The 19,304-nt window shown below is 35.5% G+C and overlaps 1 protein-coding gene across 18 annotated transcripts in view; it reads left to right on the forward strand.

Moving 5' to 3' along the window:
- Nucleotides 1–19,304, forward strand: part of LOC134790439 (voltage-dependent L-type calcium channel subunit beta-2) — a 185,252-nt gene that overhangs the window by 156,519 nt on the left and 9,429 nt on the right. For 11 of the 18 annotated variants that reach the window (XM_063761229.1, XM_063761236.1, XM_063761227.1 and 8 more), the window contains 4 exons: nucleotides 11,929–12,045; nucleotides 13,596–13,715; nucleotides 15,327–15,513; nucleotides 18,759–18,779. In XM_063761229.1, coding sequence (XP_063617299.1) covers nucleotides 11,929–12,045; nucleotides 13,596–13,715; nucleotides 15,327–15,513; nucleotides 18,759–18,779 — 445 coding nt within the window. The remainder of the gene's footprint in view (nucleotides 1–11,928; nucleotides 12,046–13,595; nucleotides 13,716–15,326; nucleotides 15,514–18,758; nucleotides 18,780–19,304) is intronic. The other 7 variants (XM_063761237.1, XM_063761232.1, XM_063761230.1 and 4 more) reach the window with 3 other exon arrangements.

Raw genomic sequence — 19,304 nt, forward strand, 5'->3', positions numbered from 1 at the left:
GATATCTAAACTATAACGTATCTAGAATGGATCTAGTACGTGTCGTCTCTTGTGAATATCTTGAAGTTCGAATACGGCAGATTATCCGAGTCAATTACAATTAATCCATAATATATGTTCCTTGACGAGTCGAAACCGAAACAAACGCAAATTTCAGCATTAACACCAGACAATTCCTCAAATATACAGTGAAAAATTCTGGTGGTGTTTTACCAAGATACGTCAAATATTACGATAGATACGATATGGATTAGATATGTCAGTGACAAAAGTGATGTTTCTTCATACAAAAACGTGACTTTTGACACTGACATATCTAATCCATATCGTATCTAGCCGTAATATTTAGCATATCGTAAAGTTCGAATCGGGTGGTAAGATTCATTCTAGTAAGTAGTTTTTTCAGGAAATAAGTACATAATGAGTACTTTACGTGTAAAGTGTGATGCTTGATTAAAACTAAAATCAGTGCAGATTGCTGTTAGTATATTAAAAAAAAAAGGCTTTAAACATGTTCCATTGATATACACTATTCTTTTTCTCTCAATCTGTTTGATTCACATACCTATTCCAAGTATGTATTAAGTAGATTCTACTAGTTAGCTTTAATCCGTTACAACTAGATGTGTTAAGTAGTATATTTCTTCGTTTAAAGCAAAGAAAATTCCCTTATTACTTACTTTCTTAAATATGCCAATTTATAAATTTTATTCTGCGAGTAGATATCAAGGGCTCTTTCGTCTCCATCATATTAATCATATACAGAGTTTATGTATTTACATATAATATAATTATTATGTTAATAAATAAATTAATAAAAAAATATAATAAATATTATGTTTTCACACATACAACAGTTAAACACCACCACTACCACCACCACTCGCAGCCAAACCCAAATATTCCAATTTAATCCAAAATTAATGCTATAGCAGAAATGTAAGAAATACATGCTTTGCTACGAATTTCACTAAACGAAAGTCATTTGTCTTAGGGTCTGTGTGGCGTAGGTTAGGTACATTTTCATTGATTAGGCGCCAATTTCATATATTATGGCGGTAATACATATTGCAGGCTTCCCGTCTCACGCATAAACAAATGAACAAGGAACGGACACATGTTTGTTACGACACTCATAAATGCGTTTATTAGCAACCTTGACTTGCAAAATGAATGTTTATGAATCCCTGCATGATTCATCCAGCGTTCCTATTTCTACCCTTCATGTCTTTGCTTCTTAAGAATTGAAAAGACCACTATCAAGACGCTTAATCCATCATTCACGCTTTTTAGATGCCTAGTTGCATAACATATTTAAATTCAAATTTGGCACGATATCGCCATTACCATATGATACGCTTATGTTGGAATATAATGAGCATGATACATTTATAATAGTTCTATTTTTCTTATTGATTCTTCAGTACAATTTTGGTGAAACTGAAAAACAAGGCCACGCTTGCATGCAGCATGAAGGTCTATTCATACAGTAATCTCTTTGTTATCAAATTGTTACGGATACCTATGATCTGTCAGCTGTCATTTGTCAATAGTGACATTTATTTTAGCCTTTATTTTTTAGTCTTTACACATGCTTTACACGCTCTATCTATCAGCAGCCACGTCGCTCAATAACCTTTCTTGCCCCATGCAAATTCAATCTATGGTTCAATGTTTTGCCAAAGGGAAAACAAAAATGAAAACAAAAGTGATTGTCAATAACATAGCGATATACGATTAATCGATGGACATCACCGTCTGTAAAAAAATATCAAAATTAGCTAGTAAATCACATCAATCGAGATCTAAAATGGTAAATTATGAATTATAATTTTCATCGTATGTGCTTGATAAGCTCGCTAAGATCATCTCAGGGTGCCTTAACTCTGGCGGGGAAACTCCGTCAGATTGAGCTAATTATAAAACAATATGTGGATAAATGAAGGCAAGGCCGCAAATCATGCCCGGTGGAATTTACGACTTACATTCCGATTATGTGGCTGTCGGAAAAATTATTTTATACCTATCAAGATTTTTTTGATTTACCAATAATTCTTTAATAAAAAACATAACGCAAGAACATGTACCTACTTATGTTTATGAAATAATATGTAAATGTAATTAATTTATAAAATATATTGTATAAATATAATTTAATATTGTGATATTAATGTATGATAAAATGTATTGACTTGTAACTCTGTTATTAATAATAAATTTCATTTCATTTCATTTCATTTCATTTCATTTATGTTTACTGTATGTCTGGCGGTTTGAAATAGTTTTGTTCAGTGTTAGTAAGGCGTCGCGTATAACCAGGGTTAATTATAACAGTATGTAAGTAGGTACCTAATAATGCGCCAGTACTAGTGCAGATGGCAATAATTTAACCACAAATTTCCTTTCGATGACATATTGACTGAAAGGTACCTGGTCTTTATTGACGCAAAATGATATCAATTAAGACAAAGGAAAATTTACAAATGCTTCAGAGGCCATATGTCCATCTAACATTGTCGTTGTAGTCATTGCCGAAGATTGTGTTCTTTTTAAAATCGTTTGGTGTCTTCATTAGTCGTTTCTTTACTTTTATCATTAAACCTAACTGAAATATGTAGTTTCAATAAATAATATTATGACTCCTCCAATCGTATAGCTGGTTCACTACACGAGTATGTTACACAGTGAAATAAGTATTTCCCTTCTACTACGAATAGTGGGAAATAGGGCAGTAAAACCCACTGCGACTTTCGTACGCACTATGCTTGCTAACAATCTTTGACTCAGTTTTCTGTCCTTCCCTAAACCTTATTGCAATGAGATATGGTCTACATCTGACTATTGAGTTTAATGTGTTGCTGTTAGTACATTGTAGCAAATCGAGTTGTGTCGTTCAAATATAAAACTTGAATGGTGTAAATAAAGTCTAAAATGGATGTAGCTTGAAATTTCATTCGGTGTTGTTTTGTTTTTAGACCTGCTTTGAACGCAATGCAATTTGTTGTTATGGAATTTTCATGGCTTGTGTTGTGTATGTTGTCAAAATCCACTATCCGGAGATTAAGTTAATTATAACCCTTTAATCCCCCTCACTTAAAATACCAAGATAATTCATTTGATATTCACATGTTGCTTTTATGTTTGTGAGGAAACCTGCGTAGAAATTCAAAGGTGTTTGTAAATAATCTTTAATAGAAAAAAACTCCACAGTTCGAAATGCAAAACGTTAATTATTATTTATACGACCATAGTACATATCATAACAATTACAATTGGCCCAAATACGTAAACTACAAGTTGTGGAAGAGCTCCATTCTAGTTTTCATTAATAGTTCCAGTTTACCAAATTACATTGTTAAAATGCAAATGTTTAATTTGTCATAAAAAAATAGAAATACAAAAATCACTAAGTTCATAAGCTTGTAAGATTTAACGAGTTCCCTTAATTCTTCATGGAAACCATCATCAGAACTCACCCTTGAAAAAAATGTTGCGTTTTAACCCTACTTGCTAAACAAATTTGAAGAAGAAGACACTTCACTAAACGTGAAATACGTGTCATCGAGGTTTTCCTACCTGGTCTGGTCGTCATGCGCAGATGCACTATTTAAAATGTTACTTTTTTATCGATTTTCATGATTAAAATGCAATAGTATTGAACGTAAAAAAGGCACGTATACGTTTGTATTACTTACTTCGTATTGTGTATCTTATTTATTTTATTTTATTTTATTAAGGTTCACCAACAATTGGTTGACATCGATAAATTTAAAACGTACAAGCTAATACATGTAGGGAGTGATGTCACAATCACTTACAGGTAAACACCGCATGCAAAACATATATAAGTAAACAACTAAAGAAATATCTAAATCTAAACTTATTTTCTAATTATTTATGTTTTAGGAAATATTTTCGGAGAGATGTTACAAATTTATTTAGTGGGTCATAGTGCATATCCGCTTTGTCACAGCAACCAATTAGCAATTTTACATAACCTGCATATTGGAGAGTTAGTGCCTGAGACTGATCTTCTAAGCGGGGCGTAAAGAGGGGTGATAGCATTACGGGGGAAACGAGATGGAGCACGAAAGTTCAGCAATGTGAGTAGTTGTGGACAATCTATTTTGTGGTTCACTAACTTGTACAAAAAAGTTGCATCCAAGAGCGCCCGTCGGTCTTCTAGGGAATCCATCTTGAAATATTGCAGTTTCCTTTGATAGGATATTGATCTTTTAGCCATAACACGTGCCTAAAAAGCTAAGTGACGAAGTGAACCTTTTATTATCCGCGCATGCGCTGTTGTTTACGTCTCAATCTCAATGAACTTGGATCGACAGAACTATGCGGCCAAGTGCGCGTGCACTGTTTAGCTTTCCGTTTTTTAAAGTGAACATCACCAGAAATAACTGGGATTCGACGTCAATGAGATACAGACCTTATCCATTTATGTACCTAGCAGTCGGTGCCCCAACTTAAGTACCCAAGTTGCCATACTAATTGTATAGAAAGGTGGATACTTATGTTAGGGAACCGACTGTACATTATTTTTAATCACCCGCAATTGCTACCGTTCGTTATCACTCGAGTCCTTTGAGTCTTGTATTTTAAGATTCAATTCAGTTTTTTAGACTCTAATAATTATGTATGTAAGTTGATACTTAAGTTTTTGTAGAGACTTATTTATACTTATTTTCAAAGAACTCGCATTTTATACAAATAATTTAAAAACCCATTATTTTCACATAAAATTCATGAGTTAAGTACTGTCTCCTGCGATAATATATTTATTACTCTTCAATGGCCGCAAAAATATGTGACACGCTCTTATGGCTCTACAAATAAGATCTTGTCAGATATTTTTGCGGCCTTGGTTACGTAACATTTTAATATTATTGCAGTTGACTGTACGCTACGGCAATAAATTAACACCTAGTTTCTTTACTGTTAATTTAGATAAGACCAATAAAATTGTTGACGGAGTTTTTATTCGGAGCCTCGAGTCCTTTTCAGTTGAGCTCAAAAAAGACTCAACATACGACTGCGACTCGACTCGGGACTTTTTTAAGCGCTGGCCTTATTAAAACGAGTCGTTTCTTCAAATTTAGACTCAAAAGATCCCACCGCTAAAGAACCAAACGCTAGTCTTAAATAAACCTACCGTCAATTTGGAAAGCCGAACTATTGGTGCATGACTTCTTTTAAAATAGGTCACAAGTCGGGCTATAATTAATGGAGGCTCATTTTTACGTCATTCTGACGTCAATTATGCAGTTGCACTCTTGTACTGTCAATAAGGTTTGCCATAATGCGTTTTGGTGACTTTCCAGCTGTAGAATTGATCCGAAAACATAGAGCGTGATTTAAACATTGTTTGCTAACTGTATTTTTTTTGCTTGAATGTTGTAAAAAGTTACGTAACATCATTCTCATTGATTTCTGAAAGAAATGATTTACTGCCCTGTTGGGAAAATGTGACGTAATATTTAGTTATGTCGACTACCTACGGCAAATAAGTACCTATTCGAGAGATTTGCGAGAATATGCGCCATAAATATCCTACTTTAGTAAAAAATAATAATGACAGTATTGTTAAAAGCTATGAATAAAATTCAGATTACGAAAGTAAACCCAAGAACTGCGCGTAATCGTAGTAAATATCGTTAACGCTACGTATACGAATACGAAATTCGCTCAGTCATGAATTAAAAATAAATAAATTTGATAACCAGAATTATATAGCAGTGGCTTCTGTTTTTATAAACAAGGCTTAAAACTCGTTTAACGCCAAGCATTATAAAATCGAAACCAAAGGTTTTCAATCCAAACCAACGCGACGGCATACATCCGCAAAGCGGTAAAAACTTGCATTCACAACAAAATACAACGGAATAGCCGCACAAATGTCACCGAAAAATAGCGCTGGGCCGTTTTTGGGCGTAAAATATTCAGGGGGTGGGGGGCGGTGACGTCACGCTTCGACCCGCCGGCCCGCCGCGCTGCCGCCGCCGGAGCCTCCAGTCAAACCTGCGAGCTCGCGCCTAAGACTGCCCGGATATATAGACAAATTAAAACACGTCGTTGATTTGACTAATTCGTCGATGTTCTTTTGTTTTTTTTTTTATTATTTCGTGTTGAGCTGAGGTAAGCGCTGTGGTTTAAGTTTAGTTTTGTAGTTTCATTTACATGTGTAGTTAGATACTTAGTTTTTATTTGTTTAATATTTCTACTATACTAGATACCGTATTTTTTACATTATTAAATTCTACTTTGAAATCATACCCGTATATCTCTCACACTAACTCTGTTTCTTGCAGTTGTTTTCCTTTCCTTACTTTCTAGTCTTCTTCATTATTTACTAGACTTAACTAGTAGACAGTTTCTAGTCTTCTTCATTATTTACTAGACTTAACTAGTAGACAGTTTCTAGTCTTTTTCATTATTTACTAGACTTAACTAATAGACAGTGTTTATGGTAGTCATTTAAATCAGACAGGTAACTAACCATGCATTATCATGATACTTATTCAGTTTACTATGACATAATATCTGATACATAATATGCTATTGTTTATTAATAAATTTTAGAAACCAAAATTCTAAGTATATTAAAAATTGTAAATACATATCTAGTTCCATTATTATGATGTATGATGATATATTTTAAGTAAATGCATCGTGACCTTTTTACGCGTACCATCAACACTAACTTTGAAAACAACAGAGAAAACAATTACATTTAATTTCTATAAACATCAAAGTATAAATTGGGTGGTTTAACTATTTCATGTTTGTCCCGATTAGATGGCCAACAACAGTATCCATGTTTCTTAGAAAAATTGTTATGACACGTTCAAATACTTAACATGCTTGGTAGATGAACCAGTATGGAAAGGGGTAATATAAGTAACTGCCACATGATTAGTTAATGCATGATTAGTTAATTAAAATAACTGACTAATGAAAAAATGGCAGCTGAAAAGAAAAAGTTGATGCACCCTGTATATGTACTGATTTATGAACCACACAGCTACTTCCCACTGTCCTACATAACAAATAACACTTGTCGGCATGTTCGTCTGACTGTCCGTGTCCGTTGCATGCAGCCCGCACCCGCACCCGCACCCAATGACCAACTACAAAATATTGGTAAGCACCTTTTCTCGCTTTTCGCGAGGGATCGCCATTGGTCACATACACAGGAACACTCACCCTCTCATTCTTACTATTTTGACGTGCGTGTGATGCATTTATTCATTCATCATTCATACATCAGCGCTAGAAGTCGCCAGTAACATACTGGGATGAGCTTATATTTACTTACATTAACAATTAAGAGAAAGTTCTAAATTCAAAGACGCAAATATTGGCCAGGGTCTTTCGAGAATATGCAACGAAATGCAAATTCGCAACTTATCTATAGGTGATTCTTAAATTGTGTCCAAAAAAATTTTTTTTTCATAAACGTTTTTATTTTTCACATATAATTACATATATCAAAAGTACATACATAAAGCAATTTTTTGATTAATATGGTCAAGCTTAATACCCTCAGGAAAGGTAAATAAAATGAGTACATAAACACGGTTGTGACAAAGTGTCCCTCAGTCGTGACATTTCGGCATTTTGGTAGCCAACTCGGCTATTTTGATTTATATAGTTATTTTAACATAGCCTAAGTCACTCCTATGACTACGACAAACCTAATGACAGCTCAGACGTTGAAATCCGTCAAACTATAAAGGCTGTAGAGCATGACAAAGAATTAGATACACATCATACATACAAACAAGCGTAAAACATTTTTTTTGCTTTGGCAGTCGGGCAATAATAGCAAATGATCTGTAGCTAATAAAAATGCATTCTAAAAAGTTCATGTGCCTCTAAATTAATCAACGAATTAAGAATGACACTAGCACGTGTCTATATGTCACGAACGTGGACTCAAAAGTCCTTGGCGGTGACAGATTTTTAAGGCCACGGTCGTGATAATTTGGAACATGTTCGATATTACATAAACATTTCCTTTGATTTTGTAAATGTTAAATAATTAGCTTATTCTGCAATGTATGAGGTATATCTTACGTTACAAACAATAACGTGAAACTGCAACTTACTTTTAAAACTCTAACACGGCGGTGACGCGTTAAGGTTGACCGTTTTTTCAAATGAACACAAATAAATAATTTTCGACAAAACTTCTCCCTTCAGCAATTTGTAAACTTGACAACAACACAGTGTTGCTGTTCTAAGAAAACTTTAATAAGGCTGCCAGTAGTAAAGATAATTTTCTACCGAGTACCGCATGTTTATATTACCACGCGCGGTGGTGACGCCAAAACTAATCACAAAATGTATGTTGTTTAAAATTATATAAAATCGTTATAAATCCATACAATTTTTAAACAGTGTTGTAGAACAAGGATTAGTGTTTTATATTTTATATAAATTATTTCAAAATCAGTTCATAATTTTTCAAAAAAACATCAAATATCACTAAATCTGGGGAAGTCACACTACACGGTCCGTGACATTTCGCACTTGTAACAATTTTTTTATATGTTTCTAATACTCTTAGGACAATACATTTAGGTTGACCTAAAACTAGAGGTAAATTGCTAAGTATATTGATATAAAGTTTACTTATTTTCACAAAAATACATGCTATTCTTACGTGTTACACAAAAAATGCATAAGAATAATAATTACCCAGGTGCATAAAAAAACATGCTTAAAGTTAACTTGTGTTATTTTTTTTATGTCTTAATATGCCAATTTCCACGCTTGCTATGTGTCTTTAATCTTTACGTCTATTTTTTTTTTGCTAGCGTCATATAATTATGTTTGCATGAAAACTACTAGCCAAGTATTGAAAAAATACTTAAAGATAACTTTTGCGCCTTTTACTGGGTACCGAAATGATAGGTTAGGTTTTTTTTATTATACTCTTAAAGAGATCTTCTAACTATATCTATGGCACCAAAAAGCTCCTAAGGATTTGCTTTTCTATATAAAGGGATGACTCTGGAGAATATACGAGTAATGGCTCAATTATACTTACACTCATAGGCTTTGCGCTGCTGGTCAACCTTATTTTCAGGGATTAGTTTGAAATATTCTTGGTTATTGCTATTTGAGACTCAAAGTCCCAATAGATGGCGTTACTCACATATGAAAAGGCTCTTTATCTATCTCTACCTATTCAGCGTTTATCACGTCACATTATTGTTTCACCACGAAGCATGTTCCCTACCACGTACTCGTAGCGCTACGACTGTAATTACTTAGCTGTGAGTAAGGTCAAAAATAATCATCGTCTAGCTCCTACACCATCATTTATTTATTGAAGTTGTTGTTTTCATTATTGTAGAACTATTTCACTGCGCATTTCACTCCTTAGCGCTACGCCGTAGCTCGGAGCATTTGTTCTAAGATCCGGAAGTTTCTATCCTCGTCTATTATTTGATGAGGACGTAGATTACCTATCATATCATATATATTTATGTCCGATGATACAATCAATATGTAATCAATGTATGATTTGCACGTCTGGCTACTTGCTAAGAGAAAACAACGGGGAAGTTGGTATGACGAAATATCTCTGCAAACTTTAAAGAAAAATTACATTACCAAAACTGCATTAACAATTTAATGCAACTTTAGCTCCCCAAGTGTATCGAATGAAGCCTGTAAACTAAATCTAGTGCACGTGGGAGTCACAGCGTTACTTGAGCATTAAATTAGTCCCAGACTTATATAATAAGCTAGTCTAGATCTGCGAATAGACTTCGGTGTCTATAAGGCATCACACGTCCGTATGTGGGCGGTGGGTCTGCGATTAAGCTTAAATTAAATTCAGCTATACCCGAACAATCAAACTGGGTCACTTTTGATTAGAGTTTTCTTCTAAAATTATCCTTTTTCATTACTTTTAAAGTTTATTCCTTGTAAACTGAACGAGATGTAGCTACAATTAAACGTTTACTGTTTACGCCAATACAGGTCTGCCGTGTCACGCGCATCTCATGTAACTTTAAAAGTTATGTTTCGAGATAATTACGTTTAAAGTTTTAAAGATTCAAATGCTGTTATCGTTGACGGTTCATCGTAATTTTTTTATTTTTTCTAACTTACATGTAGGAAATATGGTCACAGAATAGGCCCTTTAATTTTTTTTCGCATAATTGAATAGTTTTCATTTTAATCGAATTAAATGGTTCCGCATCCGCATGATCAACTCTTCCATACTATAGTGGTCACACGAAGTCATGTAAGTCAAGTTACATGACATACGCGTGATCAGACGTGGCACGTATTACTTTACCAATATTGTTGTCGTATAAACAAAGCGCCCGGGCAGTCATGCCTAACTCCGGTAACTTAAGATACGATGGTGATATTTTGGTTGTGTCAGTCATGCAACTCAAGTTAACTGAGTTGTGCCTGACGCCATCGGCAATAAAATGAAGTTACATGAGTTAGTCATATGCGTTTCTCAGTAAATAATGAAGATTTTCAAAATTTTCTTTTTGAAGATATATATTTAATGGTTTTTAAGACGATTTAGCCTGGTTATCCGTAAATCATATAACTCGAGTTAACGGAGTTTGGCGTGGCACGGCAGAGGTAGATACGGACAAGAACGAGTGAAATGCACGATATTGAATAACATAAGCTAGATGTCCTTCTAATGTCACCTACTACTTCCCATATTTCATTTCAGCGTCAGTTTATGTTACGCCAATAGGAGTGAATTTCGATTATCACTTGCTCTAAAATTGACCACTGTTATACCCTATCCCGTCGAATTAAGGTTCACGATTGCAATACACAATGCTGGTATTATCAACCCAATTGCCTCTTGTTAGTAAACACGCTTAATGCAACTGCATTACTGCAGCGGGCGGCGCGCGCAACATGGAATTATTAAACACGTGTCGACTAGGCTGGGCTTTAACCGAGGGCCTACCTCGAAAATCGAAGTTTACCGCAAATTACGGGCATCGTTCTCTATCACTCTAGTTACGCCTTCATTAGAGTAAAAGAGTCAGATATCCGGAATGGTGTTCGGGATAGACCCTCTGACTTCAAGCGACTCTCGCCTCTATTCGCTATGGAAAGCATTTAATTGGATTAACGTGGGCTTTGCTTTAGCTGTGCAGTTTAAACGAGTTTAAACTGTATTCACGAGTAAATAAAGTGTGAAATTGGTTTAGCTTATGTTTCGAATTAGGAGCAATGTGATGAATGCTTTTAGGTTAGTATTGGGAGGCTGTGTATGGTATACTATGTGTAGTACGTGCATACGTGCAACATAGCAAGAATTAATTTGATGGTCTTAAATATAAATAATTAAATCTAAATTGCAAGTTGCATAGTATCACATCAAATCTTTAGTCATACGTTACACTACAGCCGGCCTAGCCAAGGTTACAATCGCTATCGCTTCGACAACGAAAAGCATTATGTCTCTCTATCACTCTTACATATTAGTGTGACAGTGACAGTTGCGTTTCGATCGCTACGAAGCGTAAGCGATTGGCGTCTTAGCTACGCGGCCTGGCCCCTCATTGTAAAAGAGGGTTTGGGTTATAGTCCCCACGCCAGTCAAATTGAGCTGGGACTTATGTACCCCAATGTGGGTTACAGTAAAACCACTCAAATATAGCCCAAAAGGTCCCAACTATATGGACCAAAACTACGTCGTATATCTTCGTTCAGGTCTATATTATTTGAATATCGCAGTACTACGGCAAAAAAAATTAAAAAGAAAGAAAAAGCCCAGGCAACACTAAAAAGAAGGTTGGAATTAATACTTAATTTAATTTCGTATAGTTGTACTACTGGAGTATAGTTGGGTGGCTTCTCAGTAACTTACCTACATGTCATACATGTAATATTTCTAAACATAATCTTTCTCAATTCCAGGGCTCAGCGGATTCAAACTATTCGCAACCTTCGTCGGAGCTGTCGCTGGACGAAGACAAGGAGGCTCTGCGCCGAGAGAAGGAAGCGCAGGCTCTCTCCCAGCTCGACAAGGCTCGGGTATGTGCCTCTCTTTCTTTCACTACGGGGCGATGCCCTCCACTCCGGAGGATATGAGCTACTTTATCCGCCTATCGGCTTTGATAGCTGGTTCGCATCACCACTGCGGGGAGGTCGTTTCTCTCGTCAGTTTGGGGATGATTGGGCGTCTGTTGTTTGCCAGCTTTCAGTTACCGGCCGTTATAACTAGATTCTGATGAGATCATAATTCCTCTTGGTGCATAATTCTGCTTGGACTAATTTGCTCATCAATGCTCACACTTACGCTCAGGGAGGGTGAGAGAATAACGCGATGCTACTGGGCCTTAACCGCTTGTCCGTGTATGATAGTTGATCCTGACAGAATTTTTATCCATCTTTTTGCATTATTTTTTTCGAGAACGATTTTTTCAGGCCTATAAAGCTCAAGCGAGGTTTAATTAAGCCCACAATTTTTGATCATCACACACATATAAAAGGTTAATCTTTTTGTTTCCGAGCCAAGTTTGTAGTCGAGTGATATTACATACCCATTTGCTCGCGATCCAGACTGACTCAGAGATCCACGATTGCAATTCTCGTTGTCTGATTTATCTTCAAATAAAACGAGGAGTAAACTAGCAGATCACAGCCCATTAGGGTCAAATTGGCTGATCCACAAACACCGCCGCTGGACCGGTATTGATTTAAGTAATTGGCTCCAAGCCAACACCATTCTCTGGCCTGAAACAGCCTATAACAGTACCATAGGCAGAATAGTTAAATTACCTTCCGGAGACCTTATTGTAAGGTGATAAGAGCTATCCGTGGTCAGCTAAGTGTGTTGTAAATAGTGTTAATACATGAGTAATTTTTGTTGAACCTTTGTGCTTGGTTTAAAAGCGATGGATAGGTAAAGTAATGAAAAAATAAAACTTGTTTTGGCATTTGCCTTTGTTCCTAGTTTGGCTCTTTTTGGCCTATTGATTAGTGTTAGGTGCCAACAGCGTTGTTGAGATAAACTATGAAGGTTTGTAAATAAATGGAGTTCGCTGTTTCTGGGTGATAAATCTATTAACTGGCTAGACATATTATTTCTGTCTAGACATCTCTTGATACGCCTTAATAAATTGCTTAAGTTCACCTTGTCACATAAATATAGAGTTAGACCAACAAAAGTCTGCAGCGATTTTGATAGCCCACACAGTGCAAGTGTTATTTATACGTCATAATATCATAGAAGGTTGACGTTTAATATACTTGCACTGTGTGGGCTATCCAAATCTCTGCAGACTTTTCTTGCTCTAACTCTACCTAACAGTAGGTAAGTACAAAACTGCAAGTTGCGGAAAGTTACCAAAACTTGGAAAAGTTTCCACAAAATATGTAATATTTTGGAGAATTCATAAAATTTTCCTAAATATCCGAGAATTTTCGAAGTAATTGGAAACTTTCCGCAACGTGCACATCTATAACCTGCACATCTATTGCCCTCTCTCTACATTCAACAGCCTAATTGATCCATCATCTACGTTGATTCTAGTACACGACACCAGAAACCATAATCTTATGCTAACGTTGTATAATTCCAGTCGAAGCCGGTCGCGTTCGCCGTGCGCACCAACGTGTCGTACGATGCCGCGGCGGACGACGACTCCCCCGTCCACGGCAGCGCCATCTCCTTCGACGTGCGGGATTTCTTGCACATCAAGGTATGTTTCCTATGTTTCATTCATACCAGTATAAGTATGATATCTCACAAACTGGTTCGAATATATCAAGATTGCTGTCAAGAGCTTAGCGCAATCGAATAGTCACCGCTCGCCGCTCGGAAGATTATGGGGGTACACTTTTTTCAAAATCAGAATTATTCGTGATTATTCGTGTGGTATAATATGCATCTCCCCATCATGCTGATCTCCCCGCATACTTAGATTTATGGAAAAACAATAAAGTGTACGTTTCCAGAAAACCGCCCAGAGACGAGCAAGTCTACTTTGGACATGTTTTTGCGTGAAAACTTAAAAGGGATGTAGCTCTCTGAATCCGAAAGGTAGGTACTTTGAAATATCATTTGAGAAATAACAATAAATTCGGATTAAATGTAATACAGTATTGGTAAAAGGAGAAATGACAATAAGTAGTTAGTAGGTATGTTTCGCTTATTTATCTTTTTATTGTAGAAACAATGAAGCGAAGAAATTGGAAAAGAAAGAGTAGCTTGTGGATGCCCTGCACATACGAATACTAATAGCGGTAGCCAATGTAAATGACTATACACCGTGGTATAACTAATCACTAAGTTTTCAGATTTTCAAAAGAAACTGAAGATATTTTGGTCACCTTCTAGGTCAAAAATGTTTGTCAAAAATTCCGTCGGTTTAAAAAATATATAAAGCAAAGAAATGGGAAAAGAAATAGAAGCTTGTTGACGACACAAAGATTTCAAAGGAAATGCTAACAGATATTTTTGAAGAGTGTTATCTTATGAATCCCATCTCAGAATTTTTTTACAAGTACTCGTACTACATGTCAATGTAGTACAAGTACCTACTCGTAAAACATACTCGATTGCAAGTAGGTACATATCGTGCCTTTGTCTACCGGACCTAAAAGCTTGTTATTGGATCGATTGACCTACGTCCATTGTTATAGCATTAGAGTATGCCGGCCGATGATAATAGCAGACCACAAAACGCCGGCCAATTAGGGGGTGCCGTTTTTACTTCACTCATTTCCTCTTATTCTAGTTCATAGTTGTGCATGCACATTTTTATAAAATATATGTCAGGCGTCAGAAAATGATAATCGTTTTGTCTTTTCGTATGAATACAAATAAAATAAAATAGCAATATGCGTCAGTAAGTTTTTCAATAAAACTACCTACTACTATGTAGAAGTAGTGGCAGGTATGTACCTGTATCTGTATCTCATACATACCTTAATGATTAACGGTAATTTTTTAATAGTTAATACTAATTCTGCTTTCATAGAAATACAAGTGTTGAGTTAGCCGTACTATTATGCTACCAGTAGCATTATGTGTGTCGAAAAGAGGCCTTATGCTCAATAGTAGGCGATAAAAGGACAATACGATGATAATAATCATTGTCAAATCCCTGCACATACGACATACGACATAGCGGTAGCTAATGTAAATGATTGTAACCTTGGTATAACTAATCACTAATAAGTTTTCATCATCAGATTTAAAAAAAAACTGATGTATTTTGCGATTTTCTAATCACACCTCAGGGCAAAAACTTTTCTAAAAAACTCTGTCGGTTTTAAAAAAATCTAAGCAATCCACTTTTAAATTTCAGGAGAAGTACGACAACAACTGGTGGATCGGGCGTCTCGTGAAAGAGGGCTGCGACATCGGCTTCATCCCGTCGCCGGTGAAGCTGGAGACGGTGCGCGCCGGCCTGCAGCGCGGCCGCTACCCGCGCCCCGCCTCCGCCGCCAACCTCGCGCCTGACGCCAGCAGAGGTAGCACCCCTCCCACGCCCGGTACGTTCACTGGTGCTGGATGGTCTGGGGCTGCCGGTTTCCTTGAAAGTTTGCTCAAGTTTCCAATCTGTAAGATGCTAAGAATTCTGTGAAATTGGGCTGAATGTTTCTTCCGAAGATCTAAGACAAAAAGAAGTTTTAACACCTTACGGACTTTATAGGATCTTGCCTGACCGAAACATACCCATGTATAATCGCCACAGCACCGAATACTAGTCGTTAAATCACGTATAGAGTTATTGCACGAAACAGTATAAAATCATAATTACTACACCTACACAAAACTAACTTTCTGATATTATTATCTAAAAGTAAGTTTGAAATACGGGTATGAAATTGAATGTGAAGAATTTGAAGAAACTTGAGCAAATTACTGATAGCAGTGTGACTATCAATGGGGTTCCGGCAGAAGGTTCGACCGTCCACGGACCGCTTTTATCATGCGCCAGACAATATGAGACTAAGGCAAAGTCCGTTTACTATTGCATTATTACTACTTACCTTGAAAACAAGCATGCACTAAAATTGAATATAGTGAATTTGCTTTCAGTAAGCAATCAATTTTTAAACCTACTAGAATCTGACCGAGCTGAATCCGCACTTTAGTGTTGGAGAGTCAAAATTAACGTCGAATTCGGTGCGAAGTTGGACTTTAGTGACAGTAATAACTAACCCATTTTGAACATGTACATCAAGTACATGTAATGGAGATACTTTTACTGATTATCCTATCTATGTACCAAAATATATTCGAGACATGTCAAACTCAGATACAACTTACTTTTCGAAAATGAATTGAGAAGCAAATTTACTGTATGATCTGAATATTCTTCTATAGAATGAAATTGTCACAGCTCAGTTTTGTCTGGTGCGTTACGTACAACGCAGTTGTTTGTATCTTCTTAACTGATCGTCTGGCTCTTTCTAACATCTATGTCTATGATGATTTTTAATATACTTCCTTTAACAAAACTAGCAAGTAACAATACCTTACTAATAGAAAAGCTAGGCGATCTTGTATGTGTAGTCGTGATTCGATGTAATTGGCTGTTCTGTGAATATTTACTAAAGACAATTCTTTAATCTAAATTGCAAGTGGCATTTCTTCTTCTAAAATGTTGGGTTCTATCACATGTTCTTTAGTATTTAGATTTATATTTGTATTGTATTATAAACTAACTTTTCCGATATAGATTACCCCTGTACATTAGTTCTCTATCTAGACATATCCAATGTCACTTGTGGTTCAGTAGCGAATCAAAATTCTCCTCTATATATATATAACTGTAATTATATAAATATTAATAATTATGTATGGAATGTATAACTGCTTTGTACTACCATTTCATCTCACACCCCATAATGACTCGGGTGGAAATTGATGGGATTTCCTGAGTGTGCCACTTTACAAGACACCCATAGATACCCGGCTGAAGACAATGAACAACTTCTTAATAAAATCTGATTAATATACACTGATTGTTGATTATATGGTAATTAAACAACCTAAAATGCATGTTCCTCTTATGAAAACGAATGCATTTGGATTGCAGTACTTACTTACATAATTATTTAGTTACTGTTTTGTCACTGAAGTAGAAAAGATACATACATCAGTAGAACACAGAAATATATCTTAGAAATTCCTCTAACAAGGATTATTCTCTGGGTAAAACAATTAAGCAAAATCGTCCGGTTTGCATTGCTAAAATGCAAAAAATCCTATGAAGGTACCTACTTAATTATTACTCAGTATATTGTAAAATCGCTTGATACGTTTTACTCGTAGTCGAGCATTTATTATATTTTGTTTTCTTTTCTGATAAAATCAATACTGATATTAGAATAAGAATAAGAATTATTTTTATTGCCACACACATACAAGAAAAAACAATTATAGTAACAGCACCAGTCATGGGACATTTAAGAGGAAATTTGGAGTATTTATGATATTTCCCTTGTACATGTAAACTCTCTCCGCTTAGCGTGTTAAAAGATGAAAGTCCTATCCGCCTTTCATGTTTTAGGCGTGTTGTATCAAAGATACTGCAATGAGTTTCCACATAATTAACAAATTAAAACTATGCTTTTTTTCTCCAGTCATGGACACCAAAGCTCCAGTAATGGGCCCCCGGTAATGGACGTGGATCCAGTAATGGGCCCCCTATAATGGACATTGCTCTATCAGTATAAAATATAGAAATGGGGAATAAGTTATGGCAAAAAAATCACGTTTTGGTATAAGCTTTTATCGCTGAATGTATTTTTCTTTCCACAGCCAATTATTATTGTATTAGATTCATCGAGACAATTCTAATATACCCAAACACAATTAGTTAGGGTTTATTGCGATAAAGTTTCCATAGCCACCTCCTGTCTCCATCATCAGATCAAGTCCATGTTATCATAATATTGCATTATCATCCGATTTGCATACTTAATTACGTACTTACACAAAATTTCAACTGAATCGAAAATCGAAAAGTGGGTCAAATTCAGCTACCAAGATTTGACCCACACTAACTAACAAGGCAAGTTAAATAAAAGTTTGGAAAAACGATATTAATTTATCCTAAGTCCGAGAATACCTCCTGGTTCACATATTTCGTAACTACATTTTACTTCTGTATTGTTTAAAACATGAAATTATGGCATGGCAAGCATCATTATGTCAATTGTCCCATCATAGGAGGTATGCAGTTTTACAGCTCCTATAATGGGATTGGGCCAAATACCACTATTTTTTTACATCTGTGGAGTCACAACATAGTGTGTTGTATACCTTATCTCATGGTAAATGCAATTAACAAAACACATTCTAGTTTTCATCAAGTATTAATTAATTAAAATTTAATAAATTAACTCACCTCTCTTAGCGAAGTTGTTAAGAATTTTTAGTGATATTTTTTTTCAGTGGCACGATAACTTTTGGGTTGACGCACATTTCTTAAAAAATAACCGAATTTAATAAAAATTCAAACATAATCAGCTCTAGGACTCTTATTTATGATAAAAATATATCCAGTGTTTATAAACTACTTTTATATACTTATTTTAGAGGAATTGTGTTTTTTTGTCCCATTACTGGTTCCGTGTCCATTATAGGGTATACTACTATAGTAAGTGTCATAGGTGTCATAGCTCTACTAGTAGTCTACTGAGTAATGTTGTCTTTGTCTTCTCGCTCGGGTCCCGGGTGTCTTGTGACGCGGCGAACGTAGCACTCACTCTTGCCATGTTTTCAGATGCCACTTCCTTCGACCGAGGTAAGCTCACTTCACCCATTACCTGAACACCAGGAAATGTTGCCAATTCTCCACCATCCCTCTTGATTTCGCCTTCTTATTTATTATCTTTATTTTAATTAATGTTTTCTTTAATTATAATTTTTATATTATTAATTAATATTTTATCTTGCGTGCCATCCTCATTTCATTTTCCTGTGTGATATCGACTGATATAATTATGATAAGTATTTACCCTTTATATTCTTACAGTATTTTGGACGTCGAATTATGTGTTAATGGTTTTTTTTTTCAGTATCTTAGTTCTAATCATTACTACCTATTGTCTTAGTAAATGTTAGTTTATCAGTAAGTATTTAGGTGTTATGTTTACGTATGTACGTATCTACTTATATAAATGATGTTTTTGTAACATAATTATGTATACCTACTACCTACGACTATTATTTCTGTAACTTTTATATGAAAGAGGATAAAACGCCACTTATTTAAATTCAGGAATGGAAAATATCCCAAATAACTTGAAACTACCTTTTGTAGCAAGCG

Source organism: Cydia splendana, chromosome 5 (assembly GCF_910591565.1).
Source record: "Cydia splendana chromosome 5, ilCydSple1.2, whole genome shotgun sequence".
NCBI classification, from domain to species: Eukaryota; Metazoa; Arthropoda; class Insecta; order Lepidoptera; family Tortricidae; genus Cydia; species Cydia splendana.